Raw genomic sequence first — 27,266 nt, 5'->3', positions numbered from 1 at the left:
TACACAAAAGAGGCAGGACCTAACAAACAAAATCATTACGTTTCTGGACAGCTGAAAATTGCCTAGCTCCACTGTGAACATCTTTTGAAAGCCAATGACTTTACACTTTTCACATACTGATACACAGCTAAGAGAGCACATACAATATACAATTCATGAACACTCCTTATCCCTGAAAAAAAATTCGCACCACGTAAAACTGAAAAATACAAAAATAAGAATGCACAGCAACTCATTCATCAATCCCAGAAAAGAGGCTACACAATAGCACGCAGGACTTTATCACCAATGAAAGTAGTAGGATTTCATCAATGAAAGCAATAGAATTACTGCCAGTATTTGAGAAACAATCAGATTTACACAGAGATAAAGTAATGTAATATAAATCGAACTGCTATAACTCTGTAATATCTATAAAAGTAGTAAGTCTTCATTAATTAGCTCTTGATTTCTCATGCTAAATTACTGAATAGGAACAAAATGTCTGCTACTTAAACAGATTCAGATAGCATAAGTTATTGCTAGACTGTTTACGACTATTTAAGATACTTAAGATATGGGTGATGCTTAGCTGCTGGCCAGGATCAACCCACTACACTGTCAGCTAGCAGTTCTGTGCAAGCACACACTTTTCCAACAGCAATCATGAGCTGTTCCTAAAACCACAACACTCCATTGAACACACATATCCTGATCTAGTAAGGAAAATCAAATTTAAAGAGTTGAGCATTAGCTAAAAACAAACAAAAAGTGGGATTTCAGTGTTTGATAGAAGGTTTAGAGAGAGAAGGCATTTTCCTTGAAGCATAACTCCAAGTCCTTAAACCTAGGATTATTTTGAGCATAAGTAGGTTATAGAATATAAATGTATTCTATATGTATTCTAATGTATTCTATCTATGGAATACAAATGTATTCTATAAAAAGCTTCCTATTTTTAGCTGAATTTTTGCTTTTAATTTACCATTAATTATGCTAGAAATCATACTTTATAATACAGTTCTAAACTACAACAAAGCAAAAAGAAAATAAGTATATGCAATGACTAACAGCATTTTGAAAAGTTTGCTTAGCATGTTTTGCTGCACAGCCAAAGAAAACTGGAAAATAAAATTATTAAAGGGGTTTATTTCTCAATTCCTCAACTAACTTTTTGTTATGGCAATCTGATTTTCTTCTGCTTTAGTAGTGCAGGACTTATTTGGAATATTTTTTGATTGGAGTTAATTCAATTTAAATTCATAGATAAAACAAAGTACAGGCATCTTATTCACTCAGCATTCAGACTGTCTTGAATAATACTGATCAATAAACAGTATTCACTATAGGAACAAAACAAATTTTCAAATCACCTTTTGGGGAAAATGCCTTTAAAAAAAATAAAAAGTACTTATTCTAACTCTCTACAAAAAGCAAAATATTGAGCTTCTTTTGAATGCTTTATTATGCTACGATCTATTTTTATTATCTTTCATAAGTATTAAGCCTTTTACCTACTACTAAAAGCAAATTACAGTGGTTAAGTTAATACTGTGTTTATTCCGTAATAGGATATTGTGTAAAATAGGTAATTGGCATCGTGTTATCTCCACTCAAAACTTCTAAAAAAATAAAATTAAAACCACCACTACAGTAAAATGGTATTTCTTGACAGCCCTCTTTTTTGTCCAAACCTTCATTTATTTTGCCTAAATCAGACAAACAAGAACATGATTTCTGTTGGAATTTAGCAGCATGTGTGAGCTTTTCTTTTTCTGAATAATTTTAATTTCCAGCTCATCACAGTTTTTTTTCTGTGAACTTGTGACCCACTGCTTCTTAGAAATCAAGGTACAAAACAAACAGTGGAACTGGGTATTTTTTAAAACTTGGTCCATATTCCAGGGCTGAACTCAGTCTGGCTCACTACATTATCAATTATGCTATACTCTTTTATCACTGATTCCCAACATTTGTACATTTTTTATATAAAGTGACTTAATTTACATAGGCATCTGAATCATAAGCCTCCAATCAACTGAATATCTGTTGTTTATATGAATAACCACAAAGAGCCTACACTCAAAGATGTTATTAATTTTTGACTACACAGACCCAGTCACTATGAAAAGAAGACTTCAAGAGCATAATATTTTACCCAATACAAAGTTTATTCTACAATTTGAACCGTCTAATGCCAAAAGCCATGATCTTTAAAGCATCAGTGAATTCCATAAATGTAGTTGTCTATACACTAGACATTAAAATGGCAAAATAGAAAAAAAAAGTATAAAAATTCTGTATTCCAGGTTGCCATGCCACTAGTTCCAAACACATCAAAATCTCCCATCAAAATATGTTCACTTCTAATTTTACTTCAGGAAGATACTGAGGAAAATGCTCTTTTTATGGCTAGTCAATGATATTGTGTTCATTTATGCTTTCTATATTTGTTTTTACTATACATAAAAGTTAAGAGCATTTTGTCCTCATTCTTAGTCCTGTCTTACATATGACTCAAGTTCCCTGAATGTAAGAGTTTGGACCATAAGTTTTTTGAAAACAAGATTCAACGGTAAAAGATAAAAGACCACATTTACAGCTTTCTTCAACAGTAGTAGAATTCACAAGCTTGCCTATTTTTTGATATTAAGTTAAACACTGAATATCCCTTCCACGGTTCTAATAAAAACTAATAGACCAAACTCTACATACTGATGGATTTTCCTTCCCTGCCCCCCAGTAGTTTTACAATGGTGCAGGTGCTGACCCTTATGGACAATACTGGACAAAAGTATCTAAACTCTAGGCATTGTGGCACAGGCAGAGTCACTACGGAACAGGAACAAACATTTTGAAGAGAAAATAACAACAACGAATCTTATACTACTTCTGGATGGTATTTATTTTCCTCTCAGGCCTGTGCTATGTTCTAGATATGTTCGTGAACTCAAACACCTACTACTAAAATTTGCTACCAATATCACAACCAGCTGAAAAGCATCGTTGACGTCAGTGATAGAAAACAGCTTAAACTCAATCACAAACTACAAGGCCCCTACTCATACTGACTGGACTTGTGCAGCCAAACACATCACACCTTCCTCATTTGAAAATTTAGATAAAAGAGAGAAACCACTATAAAAATTGACATGTTTTTTTTGTTTGGTTGGTTGGTTTGGTTTTTTTTTTTTTAGGTCCCTTAGCAATAATCTGCATGCCATCTATAACAAAACTCCAGCTTGATTTTAATTTACCTGACTACAATAAGCACTTCTATGTGATTGCCAGGCTCAATGGGAGGAAACATTGATGATTGTTTGAGAGCCAGAACTGAGATGTTCTATTCAAAATTCATACTTTCTTCATATAGTCATTTTATATAGAAATTCATTTTCTTATATTAATTTGAACTAGAAACATCTGTCTTTTGTTTCTAAATAATACCTGATATATGAGCAAAACAGTAGGTCATTGCTCTTTGAATTAACAGCTAAGAACAGCAGCTTTTGTGTTATTAAAACCAGCTACAGGTTAAATGAAAAAAGCATGCTTCCAGACATGTTGCCATTTTGTGGTCACAGCAGAAGTAAAGGTTAACACAAATAAAATAAACAAGGATATGTGCATACTAGTTAAACTAGCTCTATTTTAATAATTTTATTCCAACTACAGGCATCTAATTTTGTAGAGATTGTATGAAATGATCGATTCATTCTCTTTCCTTAAAATGTAGTTTCATTGAGTTTGTGTATCTTTGGTTATCTCAGTTTATTATAATTCCTACATATTTTCATCAAAATGCCAGTCTATATAACGGTTTTGTTGAGGACCACTGTTAACAGATGTGGGGAGTGATACCAGTGACGGATATCAGAGGCTGAGAAAGTTTCAAGGGCAGATTACAAAATGAGATTTCAGTTGTAAGGCATCAGGCTTGCAGCTTTGGGAGTGGAATTCACTCCTGAGTTTGACCCCTAAATTCCCCAAAGGGCACACAGTTTAGCCTGCTCTGACTACTGAAGGTTCAGTCTGTGCTGACTAAGGAGGTATAGTTCTGAATCCCCTGATTCTCAGGACAGAAATGACCCTGGGCCTTTCATTTGCAGTTCCTGCATGGACTGTCATGAAGAAAATGCAAGTGTTACAAAGGCTGCTATTGCTGAACGGGGTACTATTGCTGTTAGACAGTGCCAAAGGAAAAGCAATCTGCAAATCTGTCCATCTTTCACAGTTAGGTAGAACCTAAAAACCAAGGGGATCATTTTCAATTAGGTGCCATGAGTTTAACATCTTTCTCATGTCTCGCTTTCATAGACACCAGAAGTCATGACATCTGCCATTCCTTGGACTCTTCCCTCAAAATAAACAAACAAATAAAACTCAGATGTCAGTTACTCAGCAGAATAATCATATTCATTGAGCAGCAGGATTTGAACACCATGGATTTCCCTTCTGTTACTGAAGATAAAACTTAGGTATCAACAAGTAATGGATAAGATTTATTTTTACTTCTTTTAACCAACAGAAATAAAAGTAAGCAGAAATTATACCTAGACAACAATTTTACTGCCTAGGTCAAGTTCATTTACCTCAAGGTGCCTTAAAGCTAGGAACTGAGTCTAAGACCTTAGTCTGTTAATGACGCCTTTGTCTTTTTTTTTTTTTTTTTTTAACCTCCTGAGATATATGAAAGTGATATGCCTAATGCACAGATGCCTAATTTTTTGTGGAAAAAATCCAGGGAGCGGTATCCATAGGTTTATATACATACACACATATATATAATCATAGCTAAACATGAGCATAAATAAATATAGGTGGAAAGCACTGACTTGCACAATGTGCAAGAGAAGCAGATAACATACAAGGAGCTCTCTCAGAGACATGCTTCAGAACAGCAGAAAAGCTCAGGTTTCTTCTGCCTTTCACACTCCAGGTACTGGAGGAACACAAAAGGCACCCAGATCTCTCACCTGCCTCCAGCAGATACTACTGACTTGATGCACACCCAGTGCACGTTCACCAGAAGCGCATTTACTTTTACTAATAGTCTGAAGATCTGGTTAAATAAATATATAAATAAATGTTTCCTGGAAATAATTAAGTTCAAATTTTTCAAACAATTATTACAAATCAAATGTGGGTGGACGCTGTTGCCTTTGATGTTAAAAATGTCCAACTATATGACAGAAGAGGAGGAGTCAATCCTGCAATGCTACAGACTTGCTTTAAAAACTTCACTCATACAGAGAATCTGACACGGGGCTTTTACAAAACTTTTTTTTAACATTTTAAACTCCATGATTTTTAAGGCTGATCAGAGAGAGAGCAGTGGGAGTTAAAACACAATGTTCCCAATGTGCTGGTACTCACAGCTTTACTCCTACTTCAAAAGCAACAGCAATAGTAGTGCAATTATGGGAAAACTGAACATTGTTTGGGATGTTATCACTTTATGAAAAAATGGCAATACAGCAAAGAGCTTAAGTTATCTCATTATTAAATGTATTATATATTCACAGTGTGTGTCATATGTTACTGTAAAGAATTCTCTCCTGGCATCTCATACATTTAAAGAATAATTTGAAAAATACCTTGCATAAAGAAAATGACAAGATGATAAGCAGCTAGAATATTTTTTTTTTAACATTGTCAACTAAGTAGACGATTAATAAGTTTGAAAATAATGCTAAAAATTTTTGCCAAGACAACACAAATTTGTTCCAAGCAATCTCCCATACTGTTTTCTCCTGTTACTTTATACTGCAGTTGGTAGTACGCATCTTACTTGATTTTTTTCTAAAATTTATATAAAACTGTTGCATATTTCCGAGATATAGAATATAACAGAACCAGAGCCTGAAGAAAATACAACACTGAGACAAATCACTAAAAGCAAGACAGCATCTGTTCCCATCTACATTTAGAGATGTTTTATTTTCAAAATCCATCAATATTTAACAATTAATTTTGTATTGCTGAATTTCAATATTCATGCTTCCAAAATTGTACCTCAAATGGGACATGAGGAGAATTTTTAAAAAAATGTTCTAGACTTCCTAGAAATATAAACAAAAAAGGTTTAAGAGAGAACTGGAATAGTTGAGGGGAAAAATGTTTTTCAAGGACTTAAAGATTTCTTATGCATCTCTTCCTCACTCCTTTAAGACCATCAGAAATGCAAGGAGTAACAAAGACTATTCCACCCTATAAAATTTTCTTTCAAGCTTGTCTTGAAAACCTTCTAAATCTATAGTTTAGATAGTCAAAGCAGGGAAGTCCAATTTTACCTATAAGTACAACAGCAGAATTTACTGAATACATAAGTATTTTTGTCAGACCACCAGGAAGAAAAATATTTTGACATATACAACAAGTATGTTGTGAAAGTTTTTTTAGTTTTTCTCCCAGCATACACCACTTCATCTTTGAACTACAGAGTACAACCTCTTCTCTCAGTCTCAACTGCTCCCCAATTCATAACGAAGTCACACCCTTGTAACTGTAGCAGCTTATTATATGAAGAATATTGTAATATCACAATGTTCTTTAAGAGTTATAGTCATTATCTTGTCATTGCTTTTAAGTTTTCGATCTGGATCGTCAAAGAAATATCTTAGTAGCTTTGAGGGAAAAATGCACCACATGCTCAGGAAGTCTGTCTCAACCCTTCTTTGTGGAAGGATGAGGCTTAGAAAAAGAAATGTTGGAAAGGTCCAGCCAGAAACTTAGCAGGCAGCAGCAGTGAAAAGTGGCAGAATAAGAGAGTATGAAGAGACGATTGGTTCCAAAATCCTCAAATTCAAGTAAAACTGATTTGACCGCTCCCTATGGATCATTGATATTTTTTCTGCAGAAATCCCAGGCTTGCAATTTAGGCACCGCTATCACAGAGACAAAAGTCATGGTACTGAAGAACATCTAAGTTCATAATGACAGCATTCATCAAAATGGTTTAAAGATTTAAACAGTTTTATGGGCTCTATACTTCAAAATATAATGCTGATAAATAATACCAATGCAGCTGAAGACTCAAAATAATTATCACCTTTATTTTTAAAGCTTTCTTTAGTCTAAGTAGCTTCTGTTAAAATCTTGTCTACCAATAAAAATATGAACTCTTACCTAGGGCTGAAAAAACAAGTTGTAAAATTTATGATTTTACTGGTCTTATAAATTGATTTTAGCCATTATTGCACTACACATAATTCAGTAAAGGTGATGGAATGCTTATTTGGTTAGATAGCTAGTGTATCCCTGAAGAATAAAAGCTATAGTAATAAGTCATTTTGCCATAAAGGTACTATAGACAGCAAAAGAACATTTTGTCAACTTCAGGAAATAAGAGAACTATTAAGAATTATTTAAAGCTTCATAAAGCTCCAGCAAAATGTGCAACTGCCAATAGGGATAGACGTTAATCTTTCCATACCCTTGAACACACTTTTAACATACTGTGCTTGAGTTTACCAGATGTGCAGCTTCATGCATTGACTACTGCATGTTAAAGTGCTGAGGAACAAGCGAACCCTTTAAATAAATAAATATTCCTTACGAAGTAAAGGTCCAGTTAAATAAACGTCAATATCAGAGAAGAAAAAGTCACAGGAGAAAACTGTCTAGCTACCTACTAGATTAAATCTCAACTACCTTATTAGGTTTTCATATTAAAAATATTCCCACACCCCCATTTAGCTATTAGTGAAGGAGTTACTGTCAACTTTAAAATCAACCATGCAAGTAAAAAAGCAGCCCAACAGCAATATACAAAAATCATCTCAATTACTGGATTTCATTCTTTCACTTCAAGGAGAATCCTCCAATGTTGTGATTTTAAAACCAAATAGATTTAAAAGGTTAGAATAACATACAATCCCCAGTATAACAGGCTGTTTAAACTGTGCACGAATAAGACTTGCTGGTCTCTTGAATTCATTATTTTTCCACTAACGTCACACATTGATTCAAATGAATGCTATCAGGTGTTACTGTAGATAACGATTTTCACTTACACATTCCTATTTTTATGAGGGCTGTTTACATGCAAAGAAATGATACCCCTCTGAAGTACCATAATTTAAGGTGTTGCCCACATGACAGTTTCTTGTTCCTCTTTTGCCTAACTAGGAGAGCACCTTTAAATTACTGTCTTGTTTGTAGAGCATGCAAATTGAACGACAACTGCAAAATGATGACCCTGAATGCAAAGTTTCTATTAAAAATATAAAAGTGGATTTTAAATTATTAATTTATCTGATCAACATATCTGGTATCAAACCAACATTTAGCCTTTAAAGAAAAGCAAATTCCACATTACATAAATTGTTTTTTTCAATTTTTTTTTTTATTTTTTTTTTTTGCTGCCAGCAGAACAACTTACCTGTACATTGTCCTCCATTAGTGGGATCCCCATAATATCCTGGCATGCATGTTTCACATTGTTTTCCTGTTGTTAAGTTTTTACATTGATCACAAACATTACTGTTGATGCAGGTGCTGTGGCCATTACACTGGCAAGCTAGAATATAACGTTTAAAAAACCATTACTAAATTGCTCTTTGGAATAAAACCATTCTTATATCATTACAAAATTGCAGAAGAATATAATTCTGAGGAGTTTAAACCTGACTGATCACTAGCATATACATATTTGTAGTTTAACACAGAATGTCTTCAAAACAGCATTGCAACAAGACAAATTCACAGAAGACCGCAGAAGTTGATAACGTGGTGACGTGTGAGCTTAATGATTGTGAGAAAGTCCATTGTGGGTGACTGAATCCACCCCACATGCCTTTAAAATGTTGCCTAACCACTTAAGAAATCTGTTAAGAGGCAGTAAGCCACTGAGACCAAATGAAAACCCCCATACATACACACAATCTTTTGTGAAGCACCTCAAATATTAATGCAAAGAAGAAAACTAGAAAATCACAACTCGCACATGAATGTATCTACTGACAAGAGGGGACACAAAAAAAATTAACCAAGGATCGTTCTATTTGTAACAGTTCTGATCCCCTCATTAGCTTTGGCACAATAAGGGGCTTTTAAGACATCAGAAGCACATTGAACATTTGCAGTCTCTAGACAGTCTAGTAGATTGACTTTGGTGAAAGTAGAAGAAACCGGACTCCCATTGACATAATTTATGTTTGACCCGAAAAACATAATTAAGCTTTCTGTCAAAAGCAATTTTCTGGAAATCACTGATCTTGTAACATCACTACTCCTCTCTTGCTCCAGTGGTCCACAAACTCTCAGAAAGCACTGATCACACCGATCACTACTGCAGCAAACCCCCATGTGAACTCTGCCAGAACCATTGATCCTGCTGCCAGGCCTTGGCTGAAGGAGCAGGAGTTTTTCCAAGACAATCTCTCTATATTGCAGGACCTCAGAGCTCACAGTGCTCAGCAGATTAGCAATCTGTCAATTACAGCAGTTTGTCAAGTGTCAGATTATGTCAAATCTGTCAATCCCTACTGGTGAAGGGTGTGTAAGACTCCACAGTATCTCAGTATGATCATTCTGTTGACTCTTTTTTGTAATTTGGATTTTTAATCTGAATGTCACATTGACTGGTGCCTTGGCTAGAAATAAAAGTGGTTCTCACTGCATGACTTAAAAGTTTTTGGAGTTGGTTTAGAATTTAGCAACTTAATATATTTACAATCCTTGACAGGCTTGGCTCAGAAACTGTTAAACCTAGTTTAGAATCTCTTCTTATGTATTTATGGCTATAAGATCGTGTAGACTAAAATCCAACATTTCTGGTCTACTGGAAAATAAGTTAAGTTTTGTTGCTTTTGAGGGGGTGGGTGTTTGTTTTGTTGTTGTTGTTTGCTTCTTTTGTTTTGTTTTAATCTTTTGGCTAAGTCTCTTTACAAATTACAATTTTTCTTGTTCTTTCTTGTCTAAAAAGCAAGCATTTTAGGAACAATTTTCTGGTGTTTTCCTCTAGGCACGGTTTATACACCCTTACTGCCTTTCTCAGAAAAAGCTACACGAAAATGCCATGAGCAGCTCCATTTTGCATGAGTTCTGTTTGTATGTCTTCTACACTATGTGACTTTGATCACAATTTAAAATAAAATAAAATAAATAGCAGATTTGATTGTCATTACTCTTGTTTTGTGTTTGGTTTGGGGGGGATTTTTGTTTGTTTTTTGTTTGTTCGTTTGGTTGGATTGTTTGTTTTCCAAATCAAATCTATACTATTTTGTGGGATCTGAACTTGATGAAAGTAATATCATTTAGATAAGAGGATCCCATTACTGGGGTAACTGCAGCAGGCATACAGTAACTTGCAGGCATACAGACTTGAACCCTTTAAACTTGAACCCTTTAAACTATGAACTTGTTGACTTGAACCTTCTGCAATATATTTAAGAACATAAATTTTAAAAATGGGATATTAGCATACTTTTTCATGTGAGGATGAACACCAGTTTTTTTTTGTTGTTTACTTGTTTTTCCCTCTTTTGCACAAAGTGATCTATTGCCTTCAAATAATATATGCATAATGACAGAGTCTATCAGACGTCTGGAGCAACCATTTACCTAATATCACATCAAAAGTGAGTGATGTGATCAGAAAGAAAATCCAGTTCATCATATCATTACATACTACCTAAATTTTGCAATAAGTGGAACAACTCACTTATATGCAACAGGTCCTGAAGATGACCAGCAGGGCTGCACATAGAAGTGAAAGTTGACTGCAAAATCCTTATTTTACTCAGAGAACAGATATTCTTTATTTATTTATTCTGCATAAAATCAATGTAATTAGAGTAAAGGAAGATTGCCTAATTAAGAACGTATCATAACATCAGGATAACATTCAGTTCTGATGTTCTTTAAGTAGTGAGACATTGATTTGTAATTCTATTTTTTCTATTTTATTTCTATTCTTTCTAATGATTATCTTTGTATATCTTAATTTTTGTGTTATATATACTTCTATAAATAGAAGTATTAATCACATTTTCGATTGTGAATTTTATATTACTGCAAGTCATAATATTAAGAGCTATCACATACAAGCAGGAAAGCCATACATTTTGTTAAGGCACAAGAAAATGAAGTAGATTTTAAATGAAACTGAAAATGTATACAACATACATTATATATGCAAGGACCAATGCAATTTATAATTTACATGATACACCATTTTAAAACAATACTATATTTCTGCTGTCTTTCCTGTATCATATTATCAAGGAAAGCGAAAAGTCAGATGAATTGCACAACTTGACAACTTTCTGTGATGCAGACAAGATGGCAATCACACTGAGGGCACAGTATTTAAAATGTAAAATAATAAAATGAGATGCTGTAAAATGATTGTTTAAATAAAACCAAAGGGTTAAATTTTAAACACACATTTTTCGCTTAGGTGATTTTAACATACATCAATGACAGCAAGAGGGTAAATTTTTTCATGCATACAGATGTGATTTAGCAGAATCTTCAGTGCGGTTCCCTTGAGATAAGCAATTTCATGTCCAATTTGTTTATGATCTCTGTGTTGAAATGGTTGGTGATGCTGACAACCATTAATAATTATGGTTTAAAAAATACTTACTAATAGGAAAATACATTAAAAAAACATCTCTGCATCACAATCTGGATCTGGTGTAAAGATACTTCAACTGGCAAACTAACAAGAACCAGTTTACAATACTAACTGAGACTGCTTTTCAGAGGAGAATCTTAGTCATTAAAGACAAACTTGGACAAGCTCACATCCTTCTTAAGCTTCTATTCTCATGAAAGAAGTCCCAATGCTATTCATTTTCCTTTACTTTTCCAAAAAAAAAAAGTAATCATATCAAAAGAAATGCTATGACAGCTGCTTTGAGGACTATTGATTTCAAAATGACCAGTTAAAAAAAAAAAAAGACTTCTGAATACCAGTTTTAAACACAAATACAGTTGCCCTGAGGCACTATAAAGAGCGTGGAGATTAACTATTTATACAGGACATATCTATATATGTCCTTACTTTCCCCTCACATATAAATATATATTATTCATATATAAACATGTATATACATAATTTATATAAAAACATGAATGGTTTAGCCAATTGCTCATCAATGTAGCAGAACTATCTTCAAAGCAAATGTTATAACCTATTTATTTTTATTTTCCAAACTACAAAATGTTCAGTAATTTTATATAGATTTAGTATCGATTCTATTATATTTCAAGTACATCAACTGAATGTTTCCAGATTGCTGGTCTAAGAAGAATAAATTATGTTAGTATGATCTATTACAGTTAATGTTGTAAGAAAATGGAAACAAACGTTTAGGAACAAAACCTACAGCCTATATCAAAATGAAATTTCACATCAGCTGGAAATTTTAATTCTATGCCTTTGGAAGGATTTGCCTCTTACAAACTCATAGAAATAATAGTTGTTTTTTTTGTGTGTGTGTTTTAGTGCGTGTGTGTGTTTTGTTGTTGCGTTTGTTTTGTTTTTTATACCGAAGTGGAACTTCTATGCATCCTTGGCTACGAATATGAATAGAGAATTTTGAATAAATAATTTTATCCATGAAGAATAAATGTTAAACAAAGTGATTAAGTCTTCTAACTCAAACATTTTAGACATGCGATATTTATATCCATTACCATTTCACTAGTGGTAAATAGCATGCATTTCAGTGAAAGCCAAGCAATACACTTATTATTGACATACCTATATTGTAACCAAGACAAATTACTTCAGTTTCCAGACAATGTAACATCATTCTATTGTTTCCAGAAATTTACTACAGGCTTCTTTATTCCAGTAACAATATTAGATGGTTTAGTTGTCTTGTTTGTTTCAAATTAGACCTCAACAGCGCTACCTTGGTTTTAGACTTTGTCATTATTTTAAAACTTTAAAAATTTCTACCCTCCACTATTTGAAACAAACAGGTTACCAAAACAAAACTTAAAGATTCTACTTCCTAAATAATATACAAATACACACACGTATTTAAAACTATACACACACACACATGCGTACAGAACATTCCGATGAAAAAGATAAAGTACGCAGAGGAGCAAACACAGCTGCATGTACCCATAAAAAGTTTTGATCCTAAAAAAGCTCCAGCTTCCATATTTACCAGCAGTAGGAATGCTTGCTGGAAAAATAACACTTCAGCGAAATTACGTGATTTATTCTAAAAATAAAAACACAAAATTAAAAAAAAATCAAGATGTCTTTTAAACTGTAATATTTATTGTAAATTACCACTGGAGGTCTGTCCAACTCCACAGTGTGCTGGACATTTGCTCCCACTTCTGCACTGATGCAGCTACCCTGCCTTCAGGATCTGGATGTTTCCATACAGGAGGCACAGCTTCCACCATCTTAAAGCACCTGATGTCTTGCTTACTTTTCCAATCAGCTCAAAAATTAAAATGTTATAATGTATGTCTGCTTTTGTAGTCTTAACATACTATTTACGTCTAAGGAGTAAACTAATCTGGAAGCACAGCTCAGACACTTGGCAGCCCTGCAATGTGCTCTCACAGCCATACGAGCCTTGGTGTGAGCAGCTGGGATGCAGGAAGCTCCTGCTCCCGGCCATCAGCAGTTGCCTATAGGTAATTTCTCTGCAACTGCACTCTTATGGATACAGAAGATAGAAGAACAAAAAACTGAAGCAAATATAGCTGGATTTCAAAATGTGTAAGGACAAAATGGGTGAGAACTTATTTACAAATAAATGGCAATTTTGATTAAACTATTTGTATTAAATTTCACACATGAATGTGCACAAAACTGAGCACATTAGTGTTCACTAGATAGAGACAGAAAAGAAACTTCAGGAAATATTTTGGAAAAACATCTATCCCATGCAAATATTATCTGTATTCCTCAAAATAAAGACATTACTCTGATGCGTCTAAACAGAGAAAAATTTATTTCATATCATAAGCTCAGGAATGCTACTACCAAAAAATAATTTTAAAAATGGAAGATAAAACATATCAGCAGACTTTACCTGGACACTGGATAAAAGACCACTCATAGTTTTTTTCTTTTGGGCAAAGACTAGCATCAAGTGCCATTTCATTAGAATGCATGCTAACAGGCTTCATTGGTCCTCTTGATGATCCTTCCAAACATTGCCCTTTTCCAGTGTTACTGGGATCATTGCACCATCCACAGCCAGGCTGTTCCAAGCACTGCCCACAGGTCCTCAGTCCAGAGCAGTTTTGAGCTTTATTAGACGGAATACAATATTAATGCAAGTTTTTTGTTTGTTCGTTTTATGTTTAGCTCTTAAAAAAAAAAGGCTAGATTTATACAACAGTTAGAAAGAAGAAATAACTTTGCATCACTATATCGTGCTACAAATTCAAAAGTTTTAGTAACATTTCTAAGACTGTCTCCATGTTTCCTTTAAAAGATCACAAAATACACTACAGGTGATTACTACACCATGAACCACCAAAAAACATTTCAGGTAAACAAAGACAATGAAACAGAAGAGCAATATTACACATCTTCATCTAACTTCAAATCCCATGTTAAATATCTATTTTGTGTTTATATTATTTATACATATTTTATGGAATGCATATTACTAATTTTACTCATGTAAACTGTTCTCCCAACAGGGACACTCCAAAATTCAAGAAAAGGTCAACAATGCAAAAAAGAGAAAAAATGTGGTAATTCAAATTCAAACCAAAATTTGGGCACAAAGTTTTAGGATGATATCTGTTTATTCATCCACAAACATGACTTGGTCTTATCATCTTGAACTTTTGAAATAAGCTTGCACAATAAATGTTTAAAAAAAGGATTCAAATTACAAATCATAATTCAAGATATAGTTCAAACATAATGGTATTAAGAATCTTTTACAGTAAATCAGTTGTTTGTTTTTGCATACTAAAATCAAATCTCTATTTTATACTGTACCTTTTAATAAAATAATTACATTTCTCATAAAAATGGTCATCTTCATATTTGAGTAAATCTGTTTAGAACCAAATAAAATTCATATTTTGAAGTTACTGGCATTTCTTATTAATAACAAATTACCAATTTAGTATCTTCAAGAGCGTTGTTAGAGTTAAAAAGGTTAAGCTTTTTATACTACACTCATGTTTAAAAAAACTTCAGGAAGATCCAGAAATAATCTAAGATTATATATAAAGTATTTTAAAGTGTTTTTGTTGTTGTCGTTGGACACTCAAATGGATGCTACACTGTCATAAGTTAAAACTATAAAATATCTGATGTAATGAACTAGGTATAGCATGATGACTCAATTATTTATAATTCTTTTCTTCCCATTAAAAACTCAATTCTTCTGCTACTGTTAGGAAAAGGGTAAAGCTAGTTTGGGTCTTGGAGACATTTTTACTTTTTAAAACAGATTTCACTTGTCCTCCTGATGATCCTTCCTAATAATGCTGTGGAGGCATTTTTAACTTTTTAAAATTCTTCAAACTAAAAACTCTTAACAATGAAAAAAATATCATATGCAATGACAATTGCCACAGAATCCATAGAGACTTTGAAAATCCACAGGAGAAAGTATAAGAAATATACCTAAGAAAAATAAACATGGGAAAGTTTCAGGTGAATTTCTCTGAAAAAATAAAAAGGAAAGAAATTCAGGACTAACAAATAAGTAAGCTGAGGTCTACAAAAGGCTAGCTCTCATCACCAGGAAAAAGTAAAACTGCCAAAATAATCTCTTAATACGACCATGAGTCTACAAAATAATTACTTCTTATAAGAAATAAATCTGGTGAGTAATCTCTTATCAGCTGATTTTAAATCAAATTAAATGGATTTTCAGGATTCCCAAAATGACTGATGTTGAAATGATGGGGTTCTGCTAGTACATACAAGATTGCATAGCTTCAGTTTAGAATTTAAATTGTAAAAATTATCAAGTAACTTTTACTCCAAATAATGATAGAACTATAAGAACAAGTACCAGACTTAACAGGTTTTTTTTTAAAAACTGTACAAGGGTCAAGGGTTTGTTCAAAGAAAGGTGCAATCTGAACGTGGAAATATAATCATGAACAGAAATAGAAGAGAAGAATAAAATCTTACGAAAGAAAAGACAGTGAACAGAAGCAGTTTCTGTGTCTGCATACACATTTCTTTCTGGTTTTGTTTTATTTTGTTTTGTTGCTTGGTGTGTTTTTTTTCGTGAGGGGTGGGGGGACTGGTTGTTTTTAAAGATATAGTTGAATTCCATTCTTCAAGTAGAAACACTGCCCCTTGACAAGGGAACCCACTTCATTACCTCAGCAGCGTTAAGGATAAAGCTACCTAATTTTCACATGATCTAGACTGAAACAGTGTCTGAATCATGTTTCATTTGTACAGTCATTTTCTTGTTTAATGCAAAATCTTCAATGCTTTAAACTCTGGAGAAAAAAAAAAAAAAACAGCCTATTGACACTGAATCTTGTTTTTCTTTAATTTGTGGAGTGGAAAACATACTCTGGTACAAAACTCCCTTTCATAAAGATGAGCCGGCATACAACAAATCCCATTTGGTTTATTTAATATAAAATCTTACAGACCTGACAAAAAAACAACAACTAAATTAAAAACTTTTTTTTTTGTATTCCCCAAACAAAGAGAATCTGCCTGATGTACAAATACCACACAAGCACAGAAACAGAATTACAAGTTCATACTGATGTAATATATGTTATTTTAAAAAGCTAAGCATCATTCACATGGCATTCTGTCAATTTTAACTCCAAATTTTCAATCATCTTATCTTCTGCCACAACTCACTATCAATTTTTTAAGTTGTAAAATTAAGTCCTTTTAGGACAGGAAAAAAGCTTAGTGGACTGTTTAAAGAGTGAAACCTTTATATAATTACAGTATTATTATTTCAAATATACATGGGACAATAGAATAAGTTTCTGTTATTTATTTTTCAATCAAACTATGGCTGATGACTAGATTTAGAGGACAAAACCCTATTTCTTGTCCACGCTGAACCAGGACACTAGAAGCTGGATTAGTATCTGAATTTTACATTTTACATTTCAGCATGAAATTTTACCAGAACAGGTCAACATTGTACTGCCTATATTTTATGATTACTACGAATGAAAGAGAAGTCTCAGTTAAATTAGAAATACAGGCTCTGCAGGTTTCACTATCCTTGGATGATTTCAAATGAAAGAAAAAATTGCCTGTTTTATTTTCCTTTGAAACCAATCCTCTATCCTAAGACTAGAATCCATCAATGGATCCCAGACATGGATCCATGGATTACAGACATGGCAGGACCTTATTTTACTTAATTTCACCTCTTGGACTTAGTCGAAATAAAAGACCTTTTGTCTTTGTATCCATAATATATTAGATGAAATCATAATCAAATTATGACCCTGAAGCACGTTGCTTCTTCTTGTCCAGCATCATCAACTCTGCCACAATATACCCAAATACAAAATGTTCCAGAGACTATGATATCAAAAGACTCTCATGGAGAGCAAAAGGATGTCAGAAACCACTAGTAAGACTCTCAAAAAGAGCAATAATGAGACTTTGATGGTCACCTTCAGGAATCCTATATATTAAGTTGAAGTCCCACTGGATTAGAGTCCTTTACAGGTGGAAAATATTTTAACCAAGTCTTTAAGGATGGCAATTTGTGAAAATTGTAAGAACTGGTCTTCTGTAGGATGACGTCTGAGGAATTTTTCTAAATAGACCATGACTGAGACAAGAATCTAAAGCATCAGGTAGCTTGCTCAATTACCTGTGAATTATGGAACTGATACATGCTGGAACTGCATGGAGCTGAATTTAACAAGGTCCAGCCAGTTCAGACTTCAGAAAAAAATTGCATTAGCTCAATAGTACACCGAAAGGCATGTTGAATAGGTTTCTTTTCCTCCTAGAGGCATTGGATAGATTTCTGATGAAATGTGTTTCCAAAAGGGACATTTGGGGAATACCTTTGCTGCTTAACAAAGAAAGGAAACATTTGTCTTTTATTTCAAAAGGATGAAATGAGCACATCTCAATCTTGTACATTAATACAATCTGACCCAGTCTGATCACATGGGACAAAAGTTTTCTGTGCCTCCTTTTATCTGCCGAATAGTCTACTGTTCTTTCTAATTCCATGGAAAGGGCAAACAATTTGCAAGAGTTTATAAGGTAATTGCAAATTAGAAGAATTTACAGAGGACCTAGACCATTTGTTTTGCCTATGTGTTACAGTATTCTCAAGACTATTACTATCATTATTACATTGTTTCATCTTTGCATGGTAGGAAAATTGACTTCATTGACTCTGCTAACAAAACGTACAGCAGGGTCTTAAAAACACTGAACTCAGTTCACCTCCCTAGATGTAATATCTAAGGTCTACACATTATGTCTCCAATTTTACCAGTATTTTGTTCTAACTCATGGCCATCATTTCATACACCAAAGCTAGTCATAAAAACAAATCACAGTATTTTTATCTAAAAATAATAAACACTTGTTTACTGTCTCATTTAAATATGTCAGAGACCATACATCTATAGTCCCTATAATATAGGACTAAATACCTTTCATCATTAAATAATCACCAATATTTCACCTGTATCTAGAAAAATACTTGCACAGTGCTGACAGCTGATATTAGTAGCTCTATATTATGCCATTCATCTGAAATTGTTTTTATCTTTAGTGAATGTGCTAAATCATATAGGCGTTCTTCTGAGTGGACAAAAATTAAATCATTATATTTAATAGGTCAAATGTTCAGTAAGGTACTTACGGGAGCACGTGGCAGTTTGCCATTCTAGACATTGTCCATAGGGGAAGGAGATTATATAGGCATTTGAATCAACGCATCGTTTAGTACTGCTGCACCACATACATTCCATACCATTACTCGTACAGTTGGAACATGTTGTTCTCAGGGAGCATGGCTTTTTGCACGGTCTTGCATTCTGGTTGGGACTAACTGAAAGAATCACAAAAAAAATGTAATTTTGAACATAAATTCGATTTGTGTTTTTTTTTGTTTGTTTGTGGGTTTATTGTTATTATTATTATTGTTTCATTAGAAATATCCTTTTTCAAATGAAAGATGACTTTGATTTTAAATAGCCATAAATAGTTTGGTCCAAACTTGTGGTGAAGTATTCAAATACAATAAACATTTATAGAAATTAAGTAATCCTCAGTATAAATCCTATGCTAGCTCTAAAATAATTCATTTTAAAAGGATCACAGCAATCTTACCTACATACCAAGATCATAAATTTAATTTTTATTGCCTGCTAAGGTCAGTTTAGTTACTTGCACATATATGATGTAAAATACATATCAAACTTTTATAAAAATTACAGTAATCTATAGATTTCTGGGTCTATTGTTCTTGTTAGTACTACTTACTTATGACTTTTTTGTCTCCTAAAATTTTGCACTATAGTGTACATATGAAAGTCACTAGAATGCAAAGAGAAAGAAACAAAAGGAACATTATTGAATGCACTTTTTTTTGTTGTTGGTGGTTGTGGTTTGTTTTTTTTTTTGTTGTTTGTTGTTTTTTTTAGGCAGAGACCATGTTTTCACTAGGTTAGTAGTGTATGTTAACTCAAACAGATGAAACCAAAAGAATTTGCATACTCTGCTCATTTTCTTTGATTTCAAGGTGAGTTCTCAACTCATTCACCGTCTCTTTTTTTAGCACTCCCAATCACAAAACCTGGTTTTGGCCTACTTATGCATGCATTCAAGCAGTGATTTATTCTTAATTATAAATAAAATAATAATTTAAAACGGACAAGAAAAAATCTATCAAAAATCAGCCAAACTACAGAAGTATTCTCATAAGGTTGAAGTACTTAGACTTCTACTGTCTCTGAAATACCTCAAGAACAAAAACAATAATAAAAAAAAAACAGATACCATTCACAGATGCATATAATGTTGATGTAACTGGAAAACACTGCATCATAAATACATCACTTGTGTTCCACCTAGTGTATCTTTTATATTTTGAGGTCTCTTGTATTATGACAGTATCTTTTATTATCCTGAGAAACATCTGGTAAATAATCATTAACTCAAAACTAACACTGTGAAAGAAAAAATTAATAGGAAATAGAGGTGGCATTAACAACATGTTTACTTCGCAATTACATTACTATTTGGAGTTATTTGTAAGAAAATAAAAGATTGTTAAGATCACTCTTTGGTTATGCAAGTAAAGAACTCTGACTATTTCACAGCTAAAATATCAGATTGATAGGTTGTGTTATCAACATACAATGGAGCTATTTTCCAGACAATGAAAAAAACAAATGTTGATAGGAAACAAAGTGCTTCATGTGCTTAACCACATAGCTATGAAGAGAAACATGGGACAATTAGAGCACAAAAATATTAATTTGAAGTATAACATGGTTGTTCAGGGTCTAACATCATGGGTTGATTAGACAGGAGTCATACTTCTTGTTAGCAAATGAAGAATAGCAGATATGAGAAGAATATATTTTAAGAAACCCTGAGAAAGCAAGATTAAAAAATATCTTTTAAAAAAAAAAATTTGGATGCAATTTGTGTTGCTATCTGGACAGTAAGCAACTCCTATAACTCTAGCAGCACACTTTAGCATCCTAAAAGCTATAGAACCTAAGAGTACCCCTAGCAAGCACATATGCTATATGCAGTAGATATTGAAAGTGCCAGAATTCAGCTTCTAACCAAATAGAATACTTAGGCTCCTGTGCAGGACTGCTCATGTCCTTGAGTGACTGCAACTCCAGTTGCCTTTGTTGGTTACCAATTTCTACACTGGGGGATCCTAAGAGGGGGAATGTGCTGAGAAAGCTTCCCAGCTTTCCAAGCACTTTAGGTAGACGCTAGCGGGCCATCTTACTGAAGGACATCAGTCGTCCCCTCTTCCACTTCCTCAAAGTATCGAGAACTGACAAGTGAGTAGCTGCCACCGTATTCTTTAGACACAAAGAAACCTAAAAGATGGAACCTAGCATTTTGTGTTTGTTTGTTTTTTTTTTTTTTTCCAGTCTTTTAGGTCATTGAAATGTTTAATGATGTTCAGGGAGATTCAGAAAGAAAAGTTGTTTTAGCAGCATCAGCTTTGTTGAACATCACCCCAGACTCTTCACGCTACAGTTACTGTTGTCACTGACTACTACTGATTTAATGCCATTTTATAAGCCTTTTGGTGTCATGCAGTTGTCAAGCCACGTAAACTAATCTGCAAATAAATATTTGCAGATTAGGAATATTAATCATTATTTAGAGTTGCACATTTTTCAAAAAAATAAAAACTAAAATTTTGTTTTGTAATTACTTAAATCCAAATTGCCCAATAATCCCTTTTAGCCAAGTGAAAATCCAGACAGCTTGTTAATCATGACAGTAACGGTAACTGAGTACAAGAGATTGCTTACCGACAGGTTTTTCACAGACAAGACCATCTGCCATTGCAGTGCATGGATTCGCTTTCAGACCTGCCACCTCTGCTCTTTCTAGATATGCACAGAAGCCAGAGTCATTTGGCTCTCCAGGAAGCCATTGCAGAGTTGTATTTGTAAAAGGAGACATGTCATCCCATCCCCAGTAGGAGATGTTGATCTTGCGTAAGCCTACCCAAGGTGAAATTTTCTATGAAGCAGAATGAAACAAATGTGAGATAATTAGTTAAACACTGATTAATACTGTTTGATAAAGAGTTAGAAACCTGGTTGAATGTTCATAATGAAATTGTATTCTTTTCCAGTGGCTACTATACTGATAACTAATTGCTAGGCCAATATGGATAATAAAACACACAGAAGTTAGGAGCACTTCACAGAAATCAAAGTTCAGAGGAAAAAATAATAAAGATAAATATTCTATTCTTTACAGTCTGTGCTGCTGATACTGGTCAGCATCTACCAGCAGTTCAGAGTCAGATGAAAGTGGTACATCCACAATTTCAATGCCAGTAAATACACAATATACCTTTAGTATTGATTTCTCTGCTACCAACAACATTACTACAATAACATTGTAATTACTACAATGCTACAATAAGCATCAATTCTCAAAAAATAATTATGATGGATCAGTAACATCAGATCATGCTAATTCTACCCACTTTTATCATTTCATATGATTTATTCAATTACCTACAGAAAAGCAGATTTTGAGGAGCAAAGGCCTCTATCTGCTCCAGGATAAATCTACATATATCTCTCGCTCCCATCACTGAAAAATCTCAGGATACAGAAGACACCCTTTTCTTCATGTAATCTCTGTTCATAGGCAGCAATCATTAACCCCAGTTTAACTGTAGGGAAGAGAGGTATAGAGAGACCAGGGCTGTGACAGTAAGTGAATACCACCTGAATACCACAGAGACAAACAACACAAGCATCTATGCCAGACAAAGGACAGATATTGTCAGCACCAAGGAAGATGTGTTGTGAATTACATTCCCAGCTCATTTAATTTACAGGCCAAAGTAGGCAAAACACCACAATATACCTAAATGTAACCTGCCTTGGTTCAAGATCTGTGTGTCATTTCACAAGTGAATCAGGAGTCACTGCCATCATCTCTCAGATCTTTCAGCCTTGATCTCACATCCTTCTTTGGCCACTCAATTTTAATCTTTCAGGGCTCTTAAATTTATACCTGATCAGAGCATTCTTCACCTCTTTCCTCTGCCTCATTAGCAGCAACTGAAAACACGAAGGGTCATTATTTTTTCTTCAGAAATACCACTGTAATTACTTTCAAAATAAAAAAAAAATCTGTAGGAATATGATCAGTATTCCTCACCTTCCTAAAAATACATAGTGTCCTCTCCCTCTTCTGTCCTATTGGTTGGGAGCATGATCAAACAAACCACTGCAGCATCCAACAGACTTACACGTGCAAGAACAGACTTAAATAAATGACTAAGAAATGTTCTAATCCATAAGGAGTGATACACTCTTGGAGACTCTCAAAGAGCATTAAGAACATCCAGAAAAAGTTCCACCTCCTGCTCTCATGTCTCACTACTCTATTGGCTTCACAACTTCATTGCTACCCTAGGTGACCAACTTTTAAGGTGTCTGAGAGAGCTCCTAGGTTCTAGGTACTAGAAAGAACATGATGCAGGCAGTGAAAGTAGTATTTGGGCATCTAGAAAGTGACAGAAAAGACATCTGTTTTATTTGTTATTTAGTTGCCTACATTGCTGTAGACGTATGTGGTCCACATGCACTAGAAAACCTTAAATATCTATGCATGTCTCTAGACATCCCACTGTAGAATGCACCCAGGCTTATACAGAATATGTCAAGGGCTTACTCAGTAGGCAGGATATACTGCTGACAAACAGACCTGAAACAACCCTGAATGCCCACTTTGGGGCTGAGAAATTCTAGCCAAGAGAATGTTCAACATATTGCTGACAATTTTGATTGCACTGCCAAATAATTTGGCCCCAGCATCAGTATAAAGGAAACAGAGATCATAGTCCAGTTATGGTGAAAAGCACATCAAGCCAAGAATGAAAACTGACAGGGCAGCAGTGACATTTGGAGGGAAATTTTTCTATTTGAGTAGAAGTGTCTCAGAAACCCTTAAATGACAAGCAAGTCACAGGGAGGATCGGGAAAGCCAGAACAGCCTTAGAAGATAAAAGCAGCACCCCTGAAATGAAATACTTCAAATAAAAGTAATGATCAGCTTGTCATCGTACAGCTGTCATCATCATTCTTAACACCAGCAGTATCTGGACAACATACAGCCATTGTGTCAGGTATCTCAAATTCCATATGTACCATCTTTGGCTCTTTGCTCGTATAACACATCTAAATACAGACCTGATCACTGATTAACATGCTATCAAACATACACCGTTGAACCTTGCAGGCTCACTATGTGGCTTTGGGCATATAGTTAGGACGCCAGAAAACAGATTATCCAAAGCATTCTTTAACGTCTGATTAAAAAATGGTAAATAGCTGAGAAGTAGGCCACCAAAATGCTCCAAGGACATGCTTAAAGGAAATATTGCATTATGTGACATTAATTCTGTGATGTGGTGGACTACAGTTGAAGACTGCTGGTGATAGCAGAGTTTACATACTGATAACACCAAGGCTTATCAGCAAAAAAATGACAGCTGCTGTGCTGCACAAAAGCCAACAGGGAAAAGCAAAAAGTGAATAGAAAATTCAGGAATTTCCATGTGTCACCTGCAGCCATCATCAATGTGCTGTGACAAACTAACTTCTCCTTAAAGGAAGCATATACCTAGTCCTTATCTGTCAAAGTGATGAAAGGTTCAGTCACACTAGTTCAGAGTTCCTGAAGTAGTTGAAACAACTGAGGGACTTCAAAGGTACAGAATGCAAATACCAATTCAGTTTCTTCTTCAAGACTTCAGAAATAATGAAAATTATACATCCTTAACTTGAACTCTGTGATTGTTTCAAGTAATGAAAAATGGATGTAGGGAACCAAATCCTTTGCTTTGAATATCTTGCCAAAGATCCTTCTGAAGAGGAACAGAATGGAGAGAAATCAGACTAAATGTTCACTGTGATACGACTTGCTGATACAAGGTTATACTTTCCAAGCCTCTCAAAATATATTGTTATAAAACCAGGTTGTTAGGGGGAAAAAAAAAAAAGCCACCAGTACAAATCCATTCTTCACTTCAGAAAAAGAGTTGCTGACATGAAATCCATTCCAAATGTGTCTTGATTTTCCTCCTAAAGAACACTAGCTTCTTCAGTGGAAAAATCAGATGAGCTTCACTCCACACGTAAGTGGGAAGAAAATTACTCCTCAGAGTTCTGAAGACATTCTTTCTTCCTCAAGGCCTTGAAGCATGTATACTTTCAAGACATCCAGAAAACACAACCAGGAAACCCACTGCTTGCTGTATTTGTGACATAGTAAGCTGCTTTGATTCAGAATTGAAGTGGAGCCTGCAACTGAGCAGAATTCATTTCTTTTCTATTTGAAGAAGCAGGAAAAGCTCCAACACACATGTCAACATGTACACACGTGAACACATACACATGCAAGACCTCTTCAATAAACTATGACATGGCCTACTTTAGGAAACGGTTCTTATTCAAGACATTTTTGTCCCACCACACTAGGGTAATCCTTCTGCTCAGCTTCTTACTACAGATGCAGACAATGAGTGAGTGGAAAATACCTCACCTTTTTCTAAATGACTTGACTGTGTCTATCTCACTTTTTCAATTACAAAATCTAATGCACGTCACAGTTGCCAATCCGCTGTGGACAGAAGTGAATGGAAGCTCCAAAAGCGTATCATTTCCCTTTAGAATTTCCCTTTAATACCAAATGTGTGGTCACAGTGTGTTGCACTGGTAAGAATGTCACAACATCATCTGGAGACCTCCACTGTCTGAGCTCAGGAAGACCCATTTCAGCTCTTGCCTCCTAGCAGAATTCATTTAATTTCAACAAAGCTGGTATATATTTCTAGAAGTTGTATTACAGATTCCTCTTCCTTCATTCTTCAGAGACAGTGAAGGAAGGGAGTGCTTGCTTTCTCCAAATAAGGTGTAAGAATCCCTTAAAGCAAAGTACACTCTGCAGTTCTCTAGCTTTCAAGAAAAGAATGGACAATCTAGTCCAATTTAGGAGTGTATGTGCCTTCAGTCATTTAGAAGCCAAACAAATGGCACTGAAGCTCTGTTTTACTGCTAGTACTGAGACATTTGGTAAAAACTGTGGTCATTCTGCCCTCTCTTCTTTTGATTAACAAAGCACTAGTGGGCATGCAGGATGGAAGTAGGTACTGCTGTTCATAAAGATTTCTGTCTCACAAAGAGGTAGTGCAAAAGAGATGTCCTTTCAGATGTCATATACACATAAGCACAAGCATTCAAAAAAAGACTACTGAATTTTCAGGGATATAGTGCCTACAAAAAGGTCAGGAGGAAATTTTATTGCTCATGTTCTATTGATATTCAGCTCTAGCACTCTTCTCAGAATATGGAACCATGAGACAGGCAGTGTCTACTACTTTTTTTAGCAGATAGAACCTAAAATGTTTTCAGTTGAAATTATTTTCTACCCAGTAGAAGTTAATTGTCATGTTTGCTTTTATAATGTATTTTACAATCATCCAAAACATAATACCTTAGTAATTCAAAAAAAAAAAATAAGCATTTAAAATAAGCGTTTTACATTTTCATACATTAGCTATCAAAATACTTATTTGAGGTCCTCAATTCCTTAATACTTGAGACTTATTACTTGCTACTACTGCTATTAATTAGTAATGGAAAAGCTGTTTTGCACAGGCAACAAACAGCCTAACCATTTGCTCTGACTCATAACCTTAATTTTGAGATTCACAGATGTATCCAAGGAATGATCTTCCATTTATGTCTCTAAAATTTTTAGTTTTAAAAGACCATTATTTCCTTAAGCAATGATTTGTCAGTACTTTGGACATCAGCATTAAAGTTTTTTGTTCTCTTGTTGGAAAATCATAAAGAGCTAAAACTGCATTTCATCTACCTCATGATACATCCACAAAAAAAAAATCACCAAAACAAATAGTTTTGTGACTATATAAAACAGATAGTTACTCTTTATAGGTTTTCAAAAATTATTTCAATTACATTGGAGATTTTTTATGTGAAATGAAGAAGTTCATTTAAAAAAGAATACTTAGCAATGCTTCATTGTAGAATTAATAAAATAAATAAATAAAAATTAGGTTCCAGAATATATCTATGAAAACCCTGGTTATACATTACAAACAATTCATATTAAAACCACCTCAGCAACAACCAAGCTTTCCCACATGGCATTACAGCATTCTATGTTAGTTCTCAGAGAAGATATAAAGGAAGAAAGGAGTGGATGAAAAATATCAAGAAATTATCAATGCATAATTTAGTAAAAAAAAAAAAATTTACAGTGAAACAAAGGCAATGCAATATACGGCAGATGATCAACTCTGACTTGGGAAAGCTTGTAATAGGTCTTACTAACCTTGCACTCGGGTATGCAATCAAATATATCTCAAGTACTTGAAAGTTTTATCCCATAGCTTTATCCCACTACGTAATCTAAAACTTCAAACCATTCTCTAGAAACTATTCTCCCTTCATCTATTTCTTTCTAGGGCAGCTTTTAAAACTTACAATCAGTCTTAACAAACCATACAATTAGGCTTGAAATACTAGTCAAGAATTATCCATTTTATAGAACTTTATATGCTTTTATATCTTTTATATCATTGGCAAGAACCTTCCAAAAC

General features: G+C 34.1%; 1 protein-coding gene across 9 annotated transcripts in view; it reads right to left on the bottom strand.

The window, feature by feature from the left end:
- The window catches only part of ATRNL1 (attractin like 1), a 494,732-nt gene that overhangs the window by 347,421 nt on the left and 120,045 nt on the right, over positions 1–27,266 (bottom strand). For 8 of the 9 annotated variants that reach the window (XR_005821433.1, XM_040563153.1, XM_040563155.1 and 5 more), the window contains exons 16-19: positions 21,421–21,634; positions 18,771–18,959; positions 13,998–14,216; positions 8,363–8,500 (exon numbers count right to left, since the gene is read on the bottom strand). Coding sequence is in view for 8 of the 9 variants with exons in the window: in XM_040563153.1 (XP_040419087.1) it covers positions 8,363–8,500; positions 13,998–14,216; positions 18,771–18,959; positions 21,421–21,634 (760 nt within the window). In the remaining variant the exon portion in view is untranslated. Of the gene's footprint in view, positions 1–8,362; positions 8,501–13,997; positions 14,217–18,770; positions 18,960–21,420; positions 21,635–22,578; positions 22,696–27,266 lie in introns of those variants that run through there. The other variant, XM_040563159.1, reaches the window with a different exon arrangement.

This window comes from Cygnus olor, chromosome 7 (genome assembly GCF_009769625.2).
Source record: "Cygnus olor isolate bCygOlo1 chromosome 7, bCygOlo1.pri.v2, whole genome shotgun sequence".
NCBI lineage: Eukaryota > Metazoa > Chordata > Aves > Anseriformes > Anatidae > Cygnus > Cygnus olor.
This window is presented reverse-complemented; position numbering and strand designations above follow the sequence as displayed.